The sequence below is a fragment of the Rhinolophus sinicus genome, chromosome 14 (genome assembly GCF_057876585.1).
Source record: "Rhinolophus sinicus isolate RSI-liver-muscle chromosome 14, RSI-T2T, whole genome shotgun sequence".
Taxonomy (NCBI): Eukaryota; Metazoa; Chordata; class Mammalia; order Chiroptera; family Rhinolophidae; genus Rhinolophus; species Rhinolophus sinicus.
Window position 1 is genome coordinate 179,842,363 of NC_142514.1, and position 15,863 is coordinate 179,858,225.

The 15,863-nt window shown below is 59.1% G+C and overlaps 1 protein-coding gene across 6 annotated transcripts in view; it reads left to right on the top strand.

Moving 5' to 3' along the window:
- The window catches only part of MYRF (myelin regulatory factor), a 33,689-nt gene that overhangs the window by 5,778 nt on the left and 12,048 nt on the right, over nt 1-15,863 (top strand). For 3 of the 6 annotated variants that reach the window (XM_074336477.2, XM_074336478.2, XM_074336479.2), the window contains exons 2-8: nt 6,952-7,039; nt 7,249-7,512; nt 9,881-9,942; nt 10,907-11,177; nt 12,160-12,410; nt 12,503-12,626; nt 14,354-14,549. In XM_074336477.2, the coding sequence (XP_074192578.2) occupies nt 6,952-7,039; nt 7,249-7,512; nt 9,881-9,942; nt 10,907-11,177; nt 12,160-12,410; nt 12,503-12,626; nt 14,354-14,549 (1,256 nt within the window). Of the gene's footprint in view, nt 1-6,951; nt 7,040-7,248; nt 7,513-9,880; nt 9,943-10,050; nt 10,207-10,906; nt 11,178-12,159; nt 12,411-12,502; nt 12,627-14,353; nt 14,550-15,863 lie in introns of those variants that run through there. The other 3 variants (XM_074336481.2, XM_074336482.2, XM_074336483.2) reach the window with 2 other exon arrangements.

Genomic DNA, 15,863 nt, shown 5'->3' on the forward strand with positions numbered 1-15,863 from the left:
GGCAGCCTGGAATGGGACAGGGAAGGTGCCTCTCATCCTTGGGTGCTGAGGGTCCTGATTCATCACTAATGGCTGTGCTACATGACTTCTGTCCAGCCCCTTGACCTCTGGACCTCAGAGCCCTTACTCAGATGGTCAAGGTTGTGTGACAGAAGCAGGGAGACCCCAAGAGTGCCAAGGCCTGGAGTGGGAGGGGAAGAAAGGGCAAAACCCAGGGTTGGGGGGCAGTTGGATCCAGGGCCCCTGCTGGAGTGGACCATGGACGGCGGCTCCGGGGCATCCTGTTCTGCCTCCAGGCTGCGTCGGTTGGAAAGTTCTCCCTTTATCCTACTTAGACCTCTCCAGCCCCCATAAGGCGCACCCATAGCCTCAGTCTCTCTGTGGAGTTTGGGGACCCTCCGTCCCTCGGGGCCTTCCCTTATTCCACTCTTCATCTCTCAGTCCCCTGTGCTCTCCTGTCCCTCTGTGGTTCTCCCTCCTGGGGCTGTGGCCTGGGGTCAGGGGACAGGCATCTCCATCCTCTGCCCCACTAGCGTGGAGGGGAGGCTGCCTTTGACAGGGGCCTTGGGGTCTCGACACCGAGTTTGCTCAGTTAGATCTGGCTCCAGCTAGAGCTGATGGGGAGGTGAGTTGGCCTGGGCCTGCCTTTGGGTCAGTGAGCATTTGTGTGCATGCGTGCACAAGTCTGTGTGAGGGACTGAGAGGTGAACACGCACAAGCGTGCTCGTGCCGCAGGGCCTTTGCACCGGCTGCCCACCATCTGGAATGCTCTTACCAGATACCCGTGTGGCTCACCTCCTTCACGTCTTTGCTCATTGAGGCACACCCTGACCATCCTACTGAGAATTGCAGTTCCTCACTGCTCTCCTGGCACCCCAACCCCCTCTCTTGGCTTTATTTTTTCCATAGTATTTGTCACCTTCCAAAAGGCTATGCATTTTAGCGATCTGTCTTGTCACCTGACTCTGCCTCCAGAATGTTAGCTCCATGTGGGCAGGAGGTTTTGTCTATTTTGTTTACTACTGTATCCGCCGGAGCCTGGTATTATCGGTGACACAGTCCATGCTCAGGAAATAATTGTTTAAACAGATGAGCCCATGTGTGTGTCAGTGTGGGAGGCATGTGCCACTGTGTACATATGTGTATTTGTATGTACACAGTCATGTGCATGTCAGTGGGCACATGCCTGGGAGTGTGCCCTTGTGTACAAACGTGTGTGACATGCTGGTGTGTGAACACAGCTGGGCAAGGGTAACCCTAGAGGTTACCTGCCCTCACCACAAGCTTTAGGGTCTCTACTCCACCTTTGTGAAGAGGTGCCTTTTCCCAGTTGGCCTGCCCTGGTCCCTGTGGGAGAGGCCTAGGGGCACCAGGAGCAATTCAGCCCTGTGGAGTCGGGGCTGGGGATCCCCAGAGCAAAGCAGAGGTCCTTGGGGACTAATGTGGGTTCCCGGAGACCAGGCTGCAGCTACTGGGCTCAGTTCTGTTGGACTGGCTTGGGAGCATCTTGGGGCTGAGGTCAGCCTTGTGTCAACCTGAGGACCGTGTGGCAGCCATGTGGGGACTAGAGGAGGACATAGCTATAGCCCAGGGGTAGCTAAAGATCCCAGGTCCTCTGGAGGAGATGGGTCTCTGTGGGCAGGATGTGGGAATCGTCTGCATTTTTTAAGCAAGAAGTTGAGAGGGAACAAAGACGACTGTGGCTCAGATTTAAGGCCTGATGGCAATGACTCAAGAGCCACATCCTTGTCATTCATCCCTAAGCTAACTGGGGATTTGATGCAGAGATGCAAAGGATAGTTTACAAAATCAAGCATCTGACCTTGAAGGCATTTTGAGTGAGAAGGCTCTGGTCACAAGTTGAAGCCTGAAGCAGGGACAGCCAGCAGTTACGTTAATCAGAGATCATATTAATAAAGACAGAAAGTTTAAACCAAAGGAGGTGATAGCTCACTGTGCCCTGTCCCGGTATAAACTAGTTTGGAGCATGTTGATGAGCTCAGTCAATATTGGGAGACAAGTCACAGCACTGGGGGCCCTCTGTGGCTGGGGTGATTGAGGAGGGGCTGCAGGGGCAGGCAGGCAGTCACAGGAGGCTTATCCACAGGCAGTGGGTGATGGATAGAACCAAGGCCTGGAGGCCAGACTGTGCCATGCATGTGCCAGAATAACAGCATGGTGTACTGGTCATGCCCCAGAGGGGCTCAGAAGAAGAGGTGAGCCCCCCTCTAGGCTCCCTGGAGCTGATATGCAGGAAGATGGAGAAGCATGGGGGACAGTGGGAGAACTGGGCAGGAAAGGAGATATGAAAACAGAGCAATTAATGTTGATTGAGGAATGGCCTCCCAGGGGTGAGGAGCTCTCTCTCCATCTCACTGAACATGCTACAATTCCTGCTCCACTGTTACAGAAGGAAGCCAGGCCCAGGGAGGGCAGGTCACTTGCCGAGGGTCACACAGCAATGAAGGGGGTGCCTTAGAGCATCATGGGGGTGCCAGGTGGGCAGTCCCCTGACCACTACCACACTGATCCCCTGCCATTGCTTAGAGCCAGGGTGCCCCTCAGATACTAACACGTAGGGTGGACACTCAGGGCACTGGGCGGGCAGGATGGGCCCCGTGCCCTGTTGGCCCCAGGTTCAGAGCAGCTAGGCCTGGCCAGCATCCTTAGGCCCTGGCCTGCCCTGCCCACAGCCACGTGGCTGACGGGATTTCCGCCATGTTTGGGGTATGAATTGACAAGTGCCCCATTGACGGGCAGGGGGGAGGGTGTGGGCAGGGCACAAGCCACCCACTGTGCCGGGTCCCCACCCTCCCCCGTCCCCCAGGACAATGGCCGAGACTCAGCCAGTGGCCACAGCTGGTGGGAGTGGTGGTGGGCATTAGCACCAGGAGGAGGGGAAGGGAGGGTCCCGGGTGGAGGACCCTCATCCCACACCTGGCTCGTGTCTCCTCGATTCCCCGGCTGCCCAGCTGGTGGCTGTACAGAAGGGGAGGAGGAGAGAGGAGCGGAGGGGAGGAGGGGAGGAGGGGGCATCCTTCCTGAAGCCCCATCCCAACCTGCCTGGGAAGGGGCAGTGTCTGGCTCCTGTTAAGAGCAGGTAATAAAGGACTTAATTAATGAGGAGCAGCTGGGACGCATAGCTCAGCAGGGCAGGGATGGTACCTGGCGGGGCTGTGTCTAGCCCTGGCCCCCCGACCACTGCACGGCCTGGCGGAGGTCTCCAGACCCAGGCAGGCCTGGTTCCAGTGTCCCGCTTGCCACTTTGCTCATTCATTCCATGAACATTTATTGCATGCCTACTATCGGCTTAGATGCTTATATCCCAGAGAGACAGAGCTCACCCCAGACAGGGCGGGGCTCACAGCCCAGCTCCCACATCTGTAAGCGATGGCAAGGCATTTAGCCTTTCGGAGCCTCAGTTTCCTCATCTGTAAAATGGAGAACAAGAAAACCACCTACGCCATAGGGTTGTTACAAAAATTAAATATGAGCCATACCAAGTATGTAGCGTGGGGCTGGGCACAGAGTGACCATTTGGTGAGTGTTTGCTGTGGGCAGTGGGCAGGCAGTGGACAGACTCTCCACCCACCTATGAGGACTGTGCCAGGCAGGAGAACAAAGAGCCTGATGAGAAAGTGGAAAGGAGGCCGCCACTCAGGAGGATGGGAGAGTCAGAGATGGCCTCTTGCAGAAATTTACGTTTAAGCCGAAACCTAAAGAGCAAGTAGGAATGGGCTTTCTCCGGCAGAGGGAGGAGCATGTGCAAAGGGCCTGATGTAGGTGTGGGGGGAGAGGGGGGAGGGGGATGTAATGAGGCAGGGCTGGGCCTGGAGAGTTGCAGATGGGAGAACTGGGGCAGGAGAGGAGGCTGTGGGGGCAAGCGGGGGGCGGACCGTGCCAGGCCTTGGACTCAGGGGGGCTCTGGTCACCCCTGGCTGGGAAGTTGTTGCTGAGTTTAAGGCAGGGGAGGGCAGGGATCTGGTTTGTGACCTGGTGGTGCCACATTCTGGTGTGGGGGTGGGGGTCTTGGGCAGCTTCTCCATTTCCCCGGGAGGTCTTGAGGATCAGCGGGAGACACACTCACTTTCCTGCAGGCAGGTATCTGTCTTTGGCTCAGTGATGTTGCAGGGCTCTTTGGGGAGCAGTGGGGCAGGAGTTACCCCCAAGAATGTGCCCAGAGGCACTGCCTTCCTCCTGGGTTCTTGGGGGCTCTGCCCCAGCCTCAGGAATCCCTGGGCTCCCACAAGCCCCCACCCCCACCCTATCCCTTGGAATGTTTGGGAAATCTCCAGTGTGGTTCATGGGGCAGGCTGGGGGCATCTGCCTGGTAGCTGGACCCTATAGGCCAGGCTGTGTGGGGAGAAAATCAGACAGGCCTCGAGGGCTCCCAGAGGAGAAGATGTGGGGTCAGTGTTCCTCAGGAGGCCCACCAACCCCCAAACCTTAAAGTTCTCTCCCACCCAATGGCCCACCCCCACCCTGCCCCAGTGGCTCCCTCCTCCCTCCTTCATCCTCCCGTCCACCCGGCCCCTGGCACGGGAGGGTCTCTCCTCCCCCAACCACATCTGGTTCTCGTTAGGGTCTCCCAGGATGCCTCTGCCTGAGGCCCCCCCATCCCAGGGGAGGTGGGCAGGAGGATTAGGGGTGATTAGGAACACTCCTGGCCAGGGGAGGAGGGGGAGGGAGGGGGGGGCCTAGCCTGTTATAAATAGCAACACCATGACTCCATCACCCCATCATTCATTGTAGATTCCAAGTTCAGTCTGGAAAACCTGCAGCATCAGCGGCCAGGGTGGGGGTGACGCTCCAGTACCCCTTCCCTCCCCATCTCTTGTGTTTGATCCTCCCTCAGGAACCTCTCGGCCCAATGGGTAGGGCAGCCCAGGATGGCGGGGAAGTCTCAGTGACCACCAACCACACCTTTCCTGTTGTTGTCAGGCCCCTGCACATGGGTTTGACTTCTCCTTGCTATGTTTCCTTGGGCAAGAGACTTGACCTGTCTCAACAAAGGGAATGATGCTAATGAGACCACGTCTGCAGGGGTGATTGGGAGGTAAACCTGCAAAGCACTTAGAATAAGGAGGGCCTGGCAGGCATTCAATCAGCATGAGCCTGTCACTGTCATCTCACCATCTCACCATCTCACCATCTCACCATCTCACCATCTCACCATCTCACCATCTCACCCTTACAGGTTGGGAGGAGTAAGCGTCACACTGCACATGAAGAGCTGCAGGATGCCTTGCATATAATAAACTCCCATGATTATTCATGTACTTGGCTCCAAAAGTGCCAAACACACAGTAGGCGCTCAATAAATGGGGCCTTTGGTTAACAGGGAAGGATGGGGCGGGGGCCAGAGCATAGACGGGAGTTCTAGAACCTCCGCATGCAGACTGGTCATTCCTGGCTTGAGAAGCTCTTCTTGCCCTGACTATATGGGACCCTAAATGGCCATTGGCGGTGCTTGGTGGGTGTCCCTTGTTCCCGTCTGGGTGAGCCAGGGGTGGGGACAGCAGGAGGGCCTGTCCCGGGCATCGCGTGACTCCTAGGAGAGCTTAGCCACTCATTAATCACCTAAGCAGGGCTCAGCATTCTTGAAATTCTGGCCACGGGCCAGGAAGGGGCCTGGGCGGGGGGCTCCTGGGGACCCCAGGGCTCTGGGGACTGGGAGGTGAGGACAGCCACTCTGTTTGCTGAGCATCCACTCTGTGCCCAGCACCTTACATACCTTAACTTGTTTCATGCTCAAAATGACCCTGTAAAGCGTTACCTATTCATGTCCCCATTTTAGTAACGAGGAGACTGAGGTTCAGAGAGGTATATGACCTGCCCAGTGTCACACAGCAGGGAGTCGGTGAGCCAGGACTTGTTCCTGGTCCTGTCTGAGCTTTGTTCTCAGGGCTCGCCAGGGGAGGGAGGGGGCATGAAGTGAAGACTCCAGACTCAGGCTCCAGGGGCCTGCGGGAGGGTGTCTTCTGCCTCAGTGGACTGGCCAGCCCAGGTCAACAGTGGGTGGGGCCGTCCTTCATTATCGGGGTTGACGCATCTCCCACGTCAGCCCCCTTATCACCCCGCCCTCCCGCTCCCCCTGCAAGGTGACCCTGGGAGGGGAAGGGCCAACACCTCCCCCTGTCCTCCCCACTGATGCCCAGGATCACTGGGCCGCCTTTTCTGTGAGCACCTCCCCTCCGTGGGGCTGGGGCCAGTGAGGACAGCCCAGGAGAGGGCGGGTGGAGGAGCAGAGCCCAGGCCGCCATTATTTCCCCTTAGTAAAGCTAGGGCAAGCCCTTACCTCTCTGGGCCTCTCGCTGCTGCAAAACCAGGGCTAAGCTCCCCAACCCCATTATGGGGTGATGGGCATATGCAATCAGGGTAGTCTGCGCTGGGCATTCCTGATTCTGATCCCCAGTCCCTCTCCATCTGCAGCTGGGCCTGGGGTGCAGGAGGCTCCCCCAGGATGTATGGTCCACCCTAGCCAGGCCACATGGCTTCTGGGTACCCACCAGCTGGGCTATCTGGAACTGACTACTGGAGGAGTGGGCACTTGACAATGAGGCACCTTGTTTGCGCCTCACGGTACCCCATAAGTCAGGGGGACAGTTACCCCCATTTTACAGAAGAGAGGAAGGGACTTGCTCATGTCCGGAGGGCAGGAAGTGGCTTGTCTGTCCCAGCTCTGCACTCTGGGCCCCTCCCCTCCTTGGAGACTCCAGGTGGTCTTGTGAGCTGGGGGAGGTCAGTGCCTCCTGGAGGGGTGTCAGGTGGTGGAAGATGAAGGAGTGTCCCCCCCCCCCCCCCCCCCCGCGACCACAGGGATGGATACACAGATGGGGAGGGGCCGGGGTGTATATTTTGGAAGGTCCAGCCTGGGGAGAGTTGGAGGGCTGGGCCCAGAGGCCTAGGAGCTGCACCCCTCCCCAGCTGACATCTGCCCCTCCCCTGCAGGCCACGACATCAATGGAGCCCTGGAGCCCTCCAACATAGACACCAGTATCCTGGAGGAGTACATCAGCAAGGAGGATGCCACCGACCTGTGAGTGGCCCCAGGACAGCCTCGGCCCCACCCGCAACCCCTCTGGCATCCACCTTTCACAGGGAGGTGTGACAGGGCCCCGCCTCTGAAAGCAGCTTCTCCTCCTTGGCCAGTGGCTGAGCCCTCTGCAGTCTGCACCCTGCCTGCCAGTGGGGGTCTGGGGAGGGGCTGGGTCCTGGCTGGCGCTGAGCTTCCTCCCTTCTCCACAGCTGCTTCCCTGACATCTCCGCTCCAGCCAGTGCGGCCTCCTACCCCCACGGGCAGCCAGTGATGCCCGGCTCCAGCGGGGTCCACCACCTGAGCCCCCCTGGGGGTGGACCCTCCCCAGGGCGCCATGGCCCCCTCCCACCCCCGAGCTACAGCACCCCGCTCAACTGCAACAACAACAATGGCATGGGCACCGCTCCCAAACCCTTCCTGGGGGGCTCTGGGCCCCCCATCAAGGCTGAGCCCAAGGCTCCCTATGCCCCAGGGTGAGTGAGGGCAGGGAGCGTGGTGGGGGAGGGGGGTTAGATGCAGGGGCACAGGGGGCAGGAAGGGTGTGGGGCCAGTGACCAAGGGCCTGGGAGGAGCTGGCCAGGGCCTGGCAGTGGTGATTGGGCTGCCCTGTGGGCAGGTAAGGGGGTCGGACTAGGGCCTGCTGAGGAGGGACACATGGCTTTGTTCTGAGGTAGTGGGCAGCATGGGGGGTTCTGAGCAGCAGAGTGGTGAGCACTGACGTAAGTGCTAGAAAAATCTCTTAGATCCGTGTAGAGAGTGGACAGGAGGGGTTGAGACTAGAGGCCGAGATTGTTTATGTTCATGGCAACACCTGTACATGTGTGCACACCTATACATATGTACATGCCTATACACGTGTGCGCACATGCGTGCACACAAACTCCACGCATTGTGCCAGCCCCATCCATCACTCATGCATGTAGCCTTTATTTATTGTGGCCACAGGGAATTGCTGATGGTCCAGGTGTGGTACCTGAAGTTCCCCCCAACCCAAGCCAGTCTCCCAGGCACTTCCCCCCACATCAGAGGAATCCACACCAGTGTCCTGACTCAAGGGCTCAGCTTGGGCCTGGCTGTAACCAAAGGTTGCAGGTGGCCACCAGCCCTGCCCAGGCTCCAGGGAAGAGGGGCTCAAGAAAATTCTGGGTTCCCCAGCTACGGGTAGAGATCCTGTCTCTGGGGGAAGAATAATTGAGTGCTGGGAACAAGACACCACCCAGACAGCCTGGCTCTACCCCTGGGTCCTTCATTGCCAGGCTTCTGGCTTGGTAACCACCACCTCGGTCGGCCTCAGTGTCTTCTCTGTAAAGTGAACCCCTTCAGGTGATGGTGGAAATAAAGGGAGGAAGCACAGAGGAAGTGCTGGGGGCATGGTAGCTGTTTCCTAACTTATAGGGGTTGGGCAGTAGAGGTGAGCTGGGGTGCCAGGAATGAGCTACAGAGGGCTTGAGGCTGAGAGGTCATCCCTAAGCCACAGACCCCTAAGGGAAGGTTCGAGGGAAAGGAACTAACATGTAATGAGCACCTACTGGGGGCTCGCTACTGTACCCCATACCTCTTTGTGTGAGTTCATCCACCATCCCCACTAACCTGCTCCTGGGAAACCCTGAAACTGGCTTTCCAGGAAAGCTCTGCTGCTCCTTGTAGCAGGATTCTAGTGGCACACGGAGGTCATTTCTTAGGGAAAGGGCTGGTCCAGAGCCACGCGGAGCCTGTGTGGCCTGGGCCTTTCCCTGCCCCACCCCTGCCAGGCCCTGTCTAGGTGGTAAACAAGACAGACATGTGCCTCCTGCTGTCTAGTTGGGGAGGAAGTTATTAGTCAATAAATCACCACATCAAGGACTGTGAAGAGTATGAGGAAAGAACACGAGGGCCTATGGATTGGGGCGTTTGATTGCAGGGACTGGAGGGTGTGAAAGACCTTGACACAATAGACAAACCCAAGGCCACTGTCAGGGAAGTGCAGGGAGCAGGTGGGAGACGGGTGTGGAGCTGGAGAGGCCGGGTCTGCCCGGCCCTCAAAGGGCTGCAGTGAGAGTTCAGTCCAGTCTCGCATCACTTTCTCTGTCATCCTCACATAGCCTGTGGGATTGGGTGGGCGGCTTATCCAGCGGAGCACAGGGCTCTAGGATCAGCCCTTGGCTGTGTCCACGATGGCTTGGCTGCCTCAGGCAGCTGCCTGGGCATAGCGGTGGGCAGTCTCTCCAGATGTGGGGACCAGGGATGGTCAGAGAGCTGGATCCCTGTGTGGCCACAGCCTACCCCTCAATGGACGAGTGCAGGGTTCACGCAGGACGTGTTGACCTCTCAGGGTTGAGTTTGTTCTTTCGCTCAAGCCACTGATAAAACCTGCAAGAAAAAAATAAACCCAGGCTCAGTGGAGCTGGCTCCCTGCCTAGCCCACACCTGCCCCTGGTGGGGCAGCCCCTCAGTGACCTGCTGAAACTCCCCAGGCCCAGCCCACCAGGACCCGACATTTCCAGGAAGTGGAGGCTTCAGTGGGTACAGGAAGGGAGGAGCAGACTTGGCCCCTCAGACTGGGGAGAGAGCCCTTTAATGCCTATGCCATCATCAGGGGCACTGGTTACTGGCTCCCAAGTTCCCAGGAGGTCTGAGAGGATGCTGAGCAGGAGACCAAGGCCCCCGACCTAAAACCCAGCCCCAGGCCCTGAAGGCACCCTGAAGTGGCTGGTACAGAGAAATGCTCCTCAGGGTGGGTGTGAGGAGACCTCGATGACTCAGCCTTTGGGGTCTCTGGGACACTGCCCCACAGAGGAGCTGCGTGGCTTGAAGGCAGGGGCTCAGCTGCCCTCCCAACACCCCCTTCCTCCTCTCCTGCAGCACACTGCCGGACTCTCCCCCAGACTCGGGCTCCGAAGCCTACTCCCCCCAGCAGGTGAATGGTGAGTCCAGCGGGCACCGCCCTCCCCCTCTGGGGTTTGGGCAAGTGGTTGGGGCGGCCTTATCGGGGAGGGAGGGAGCAAGAGAGGGAGGGGGCCCGTGGCCGCCCAACAGGCCCTGATTATCGCTGGTCAAATACTCCCTGGCGCTGGCTATTGTTTCCCCACGGGGCGGGAGGGGAGCCTGGCCCTGCCTCTGAGCAAGTGTCCCTGCCTGCGATGCCACCCGCCTGCCCGCCTGCGCCATCATGGACGCTCCCTTTGGCGGTAAGTGGACGGCTGGGGAAAGCTGTGTCTGCAGCCTGAGCACAGGCCTCACCAGCTTACCAGCTGCCAGGCCCACCTCACCTTGGAGGGTGTTCGGGGGTGCTCTGGCCCCCAGGTGGCCAAGAGCAGAAGGATCTTGGGCAGGCAGCCCTCTCCCCACAGCCCAGAGAGGGGTCAAGAGTTCTGTTTATCTTACCAAAAACATCTCTGGAATGCCTCCTGGGGAACAAAGAGAGCTGGGGCCTCCCCCCTCAGGCTGGGGGGCTGGCCCCTGAGAGCCTGGTAGAGGGGCTGCCAGAGGGAGGAGGCTGCCACAGGACGGCACTGGGGGTCTCAGAAGACTCCTTCTTGAGGCTCAGGAAGAATCAGTCCTGAGAGGAGCTTTGGGAGAAACTGTGGATGATGGGCCTCCCGTAGGGAGCAGGGCCAGGCCTGGCCCAGGGGAAGGAGCTGGCTGGGATGGGGTGAAAAGCTACCCACCCCCTGGACTGGGGCTTGCCTCCTGCCCAGTCCTCTGGTAGCCAGCCTCTAGGCTGCCTAGCCTTGCTCCCACGTGTGGTTGGTGGGCGGGCAGCCCCCAGGCCTGGCCCAGGAAGGGGTGGGAATTAGGAGACCCTGCAGAAGTAGGCCAGGGGAGAGCTCATGCCCAGGGCCCCGAGTGAGGTAGGGCTCTAACACCCGCTCCCCTTTTCTCCTGCAGACACCCACCTCCTGCGTACCATAACCCCTGAAACCCTGTGCCACGTGGGAGTGCCCTCCCGCCTGGAGCACCCACCCCCACCTCCAGCCCACCTGCCAGGCCCCCCGCCACCCCCACCTCACTACCCCGTCCTGCAGCGGGACCTGTACATGAAGGCTGAGCCCCCAATGCCCCCCTATGCTGCCATGGGGCAGGGTCTGGTGCCCCCCGATCTCCACCACACCCAGCAGTCCCAGATGTTGCACCAGCTGTTGCAGCAACATGGAGCCGAGTAAGACGTGGGCAGATGCCCCCAGTGTGGGAAGACGGGGTGGGGGGATCAGGGCCACAGCAGACAAGACAGAGGTAGAGGTGAGGACAGGGTTGAACCCAGGAATGGCAGAAGGCTCTGACTCCAGGGGATGGGGTCAGCATATGTGTCTGCATGTGCCCAGCTAGATGGTGGGGATTTCTAGCCATGGCCAAGTGCACATCTCCATTGTCCACACAAAGGGGAAATGCTTGCCCAGGTCATGGACCTAGGAAGGGCAGAGTTAAGATTTGAACCCAGGCTGTGCTCTAAGCCCGACACCAGTGAGTTTCCAGCTGTGTCGTGGAGTCCTCAGGTTTCTGAGGAGGTTCCAGGTGCAGACCCAAGCTCGCTGCTCTGACTCCAACCACAGAATTGTCTTTTTGTGTTTTACACATTGAGATTTCGTGAAAGATTTAGTTTAAGGAAAGAGTCCCCTGCCAAAACTTTCTGTCAACCAGAAGGACAAGGGGTGCTGTGCAGCGCCCCCAGATCTTCATCCCCTTCCAAGAAACTCTCCTTCCTGCCTTTGTGGCCCAGGCCCTCTGTGGCCTGTTTCTAACCATGGAGGCTGCTGTTCAGAGAGCTGTCACTCTACTGGGTGACACTGAGAATGCCATCCCAGGGAAGGGACCAACTCATTCATTCCACGCATGATTCTGAGGACTGTGTGTGCCAGGACCCTTGGGTGTGACGGGGAAACACAGACAAACAAGTCAGGTGTGGCTCCTGCCTTCCTGGATCTTACAGTTTGAGGGGTAGGGAGGAGTGACAGAAACAGAATGACAACACAGAGGGATGCGGGAGCATTAGGAGGTGAAGCCTGTGGGCTTCCTGCAGGTGGTGTCCGCCGGGCTGGGTACATCCTGTAGAAACAGGGTAGAGAGGGGAGCGGTGGCACTGCCCAAGGGGAGCAGGCTCAGGGAGAGCCAGCCCCCCATGGCCCACACCTCTGTCCTCCCAGGCTTCCCACACATCCCTCCAAGAAGAGGAAGCATTCTGAATCGCCCCCCAACACCCTCAATGCCCAGATGCTGAATGGAATGATCAAACAAGAGCCTGGGACTGTGACAGCCCTGCCTCCGCACCCCACTAGGGCTCCATCCCCATCCTGGCCTCCCCAGGGCCCACTCTCACCGGGCCCCGGCTCCTTGCCCCTCAGCATTGCCCGGGTCCAGACGCCACCTTGGCACCCAGCAGGTGCACCCTCACCAGGTACGTGGCTGGCCTGCTTTACCCCACATGGGATTAGCCCTTCAAGTTGGGGCGTGGGGCCCAGGGCTCTCACAGGCGTTCCCTCCCTCCAGGTCTCCTGCAGGATAGTGACAGCCTCAGTGGCTCCTACCTGGACCCCAACTACCAGTCCATCAAGTGGCAACCACACCAGCAGAGCAAGTGGGCGACTCTGTACGATGCAAATTACAAGGAGCTGTAAGTGATCTCTGCTGCTCCCCCCTCTCCTGCTCAGCCAGCCAGGGCCCCCCAGCCCTGGCATCATGGTCCTGGGAGAGCCTGGGAGCACACTGGGCACAAGGTGGCCCTTGTACATAGAAGCAGACAGGCCGGCTGGCCCAGGAGTCAGGAACCCTGAGCGCCAGTCCTCGCTCTGCCCTGCTCAGGGTTCCTGACTCCTGGACCAGCCCAAGGCCTCCTTCCAGAAGGGGGTATCTGCCAGGGAGGGAGGGGCTGGTGGGGGCCAAGTCAGGGAGAAGTGTGTGGATGGGTGTTTTCTGGCTCCTCCTTCCCCTCCACCTCCTCTGCATTCCAGGAAGGTAGCAGGAAGCTGAGAGTCAGCAGGGCCCTTCCAGCAGCCCGCTCCCTGGAAGGGAGGCCAAGTGGGGGGAGGACTGGGTCAGAGGCTGCCTGGCATTCCTAGCCCTTCCTCAACACCCACCTGGATTCAGCTTCCTGGCCTGGCCAGGTGCACTATGGGACCACTCCCCTCACTCCTGCAGAAAGCCAGTGAGGGGTAAGGGCATGGCTTCCTTCAACTCACCCGGACACACACCAGGCCTGGGCTGCGAGGCTAGCCTTGGACGCTCTCACAGCTGAGACCAGCCTCCTGGAGCTGGACACCTGAGATTCTATGGGATTCTTAGCCCAAAGCCCTCAGAGCTGGGGGCTTCAGCTACTGTGGGGGCTGAAGGGTCCCTTGAGGCCCAGCAAGGGTCAGGGGAGGCCTTGGGAGGGTCCAGCCGCTATGGACTGGCAAGGACTCCCAGTCTTACTCCTACACTTATTTGGCCAGCCTTGCCACTCCAGGTCCCGAGGCCAGGAAGCTGCCAGCTGAGGCCCCCAGTGTGGCCCAGGCACTTCCTGGGTGTTCCTCTAGGGCAGGCATGTGGGTGGAGCCTCGGCAGAGAGACGCGGTTAGTCCCAGGCTTTCCTGTAAATGTTAGCCAGGCCCAAAGTCCTCTTCCCTCAGTTTGGAAACATTCTCTCTGCCCAGCTTCCTCCAGGCAGGCACCAGGCATCAGGGGCACTGCTTGTGCCTGGGGACCTGGGTGAGAGCGGGCCAGTAATTGCTCCCTTTTCTGACACCTGGAGATCCCTCAAAGGGTCCAGACTTGGAACACTTTCCCAGCAACAGATGAGCAAACTGAGGCTGAGTTTAGCTTCCCAGAGTGCCCCTGTCCCCCCCGCCCCCCTGGGCATATGGAGGAGTCAGAATGAGAATGTTTGGGGGCTTGAGTGAGCCGGTGGGCAGGGGCTGGGCCAGCTCAGAGCTGGCGCCTGGTTCCACCGTATCCATGGCAACCAGCTGTCAAGCACAGTGAGGCTCCACAGACCATCCCCTCTAACCCCATCTCCCATGAGGGAGGGGGCTTCAGGCAGCATTCTGGGAAGGAGCCAAGAGTGCTGAGGGGCTGTCAAGCCCCCTCCTCAGCGATTCCCTCCCATCTGCTGGGCTTCAAGTGTCTTGCTCTACCTCCGCTTCTCCAGGGCAGGATGGTCCCAGGCATGTAGAGGAAAGAATAGTGGCTGAGATGGCGGACCTGAGCCCAAATCCTCCGGGGACTCAGTTTCCATTTCTGAGAAGTGGGGGCAACCCTGTGATAGGGGGGTTCAGGGTAGGAAATTGGCACACAGATGTGGTGGGGACTGACGTTCCAGGCTTGGCTTTGAGGACTCCGGTGAGTGCCCTCCCCTGCCCCCAGGCCCATGCTCACCTACCGTGTGGACGCCGACAAGGGTTTCAACTTTTCGGTGGGTGACGATGCCTTCGTGTGCCAGAAGAAGAACCACTTCCAGGTGACTGTGTACATTGGCATGCTGGGCGAGCCCAAGTACGTCAAGACTCCCGAAGGCCTCAAGCCCCTTGACTGCTTCTACCTGAAGCTGCATGGAGTGAAGGCAGGTTTGGGGACTTGGCAAGGAGGGGCGGCAGGAGGGCCAGGAAGGCTTAGGGGCATTAAAAGACCCCCAAACGAAGTGAGTGTATCTTGAGGAAACTCCTCGTGGCCAAGTCCACCCCTGCCCCACTATTCCTGCCTTCTCTCCCCGTGCTGCCCCTTAACCATCCTGCTCCTCAGCATTCTTCTCGCTCATGCTCCTTCTTCCTGTCTCCACCCTGTGACCCCAGCTAAGACCCCTCTCCTGACAGCTCTGTCAGCCACCTCAGCTCCACATCCCCAAATGAACTCCCTGCAAACTTGGGCTCCCCTCTCAGGAATAGGGCTACAGGGCCCTGGTCACCCAAGCCATAAACCAGGGGCCCACTTGCACCAGGCCCCCCCCCCACTTGCACCATCATGCACCAGGCCCTGTTTCCCCTCCTCTCCTCCCCTCTGCCTCTCACCTGACGAGGTCATCGTCCTCTCCTCATCTCAATGTCCACAGCAGCTTCCACTCTGACTTCTGACTCGAGTTCCATATGAGACACGCGTGGGCACGACACTCCCCATTCTCCCAAAGCCCCCAGTGCCCTCCTGGCAAAGCCCTGACTTCTCAGATTAGCCCACAAAGGCCTTTGGGGCCCAGCCTTTCTCTCCAGCCCTGCCATTTGCTGTGCCCAGGACTGCTTGTGCCCATTCATAGTTCTGTCTTCCTTGTGGCTTCTTTTCTCTGGGATGCCCTCTGACCACCCATTCCATTCCTCCTCTCCTGGCTGACAGCTCCTTGACTTTCACTGTCCACTCTGCTGCGGTCCTCTCGGACACCTGCTCTGAAGCCCATCTTGACTTAGAGGCCCCTCCCCTATAACCCCCTTCCCCACACAACCTTAGTGGATGTTGATTTTGAGCCCATGAGCTCCCTGAGGGCATGGCTGGGTGTGTCTCTTTCAGTGTCTTGAGCTGGGCCCCGATTGTTGGCATGGCTCAGCCAGTGCCCTTGGAGGGGTTGAGGGCACATGGGTACAGGAAGCGGGCTGGGAGTGAGTGCATTTGGGTGTGAGTGAGTGTTTGTAGAGCCCAGTTTGGGGGGAGGTGCCCAGAGTCGGGGGAATGTGGGTATGGACTGGGGGCTGTGAGGGTGACTGGAGCGTGTGTGCTCATGCATGCACGCAGATGTATGGGTGTGGGTCTGTGGGGCATGTGGCTTTTAGGAGAAGGTACCTGTGTTTACGGGGAAGTGAGGCTGAGGGGAGGGCAGTGTCCCCCGTTTCCTCATAAGCTCCAGCTGGGCCAGGCCTGGGCTGAGAGGCTGAAGGGGGACAGGACCAGGTGG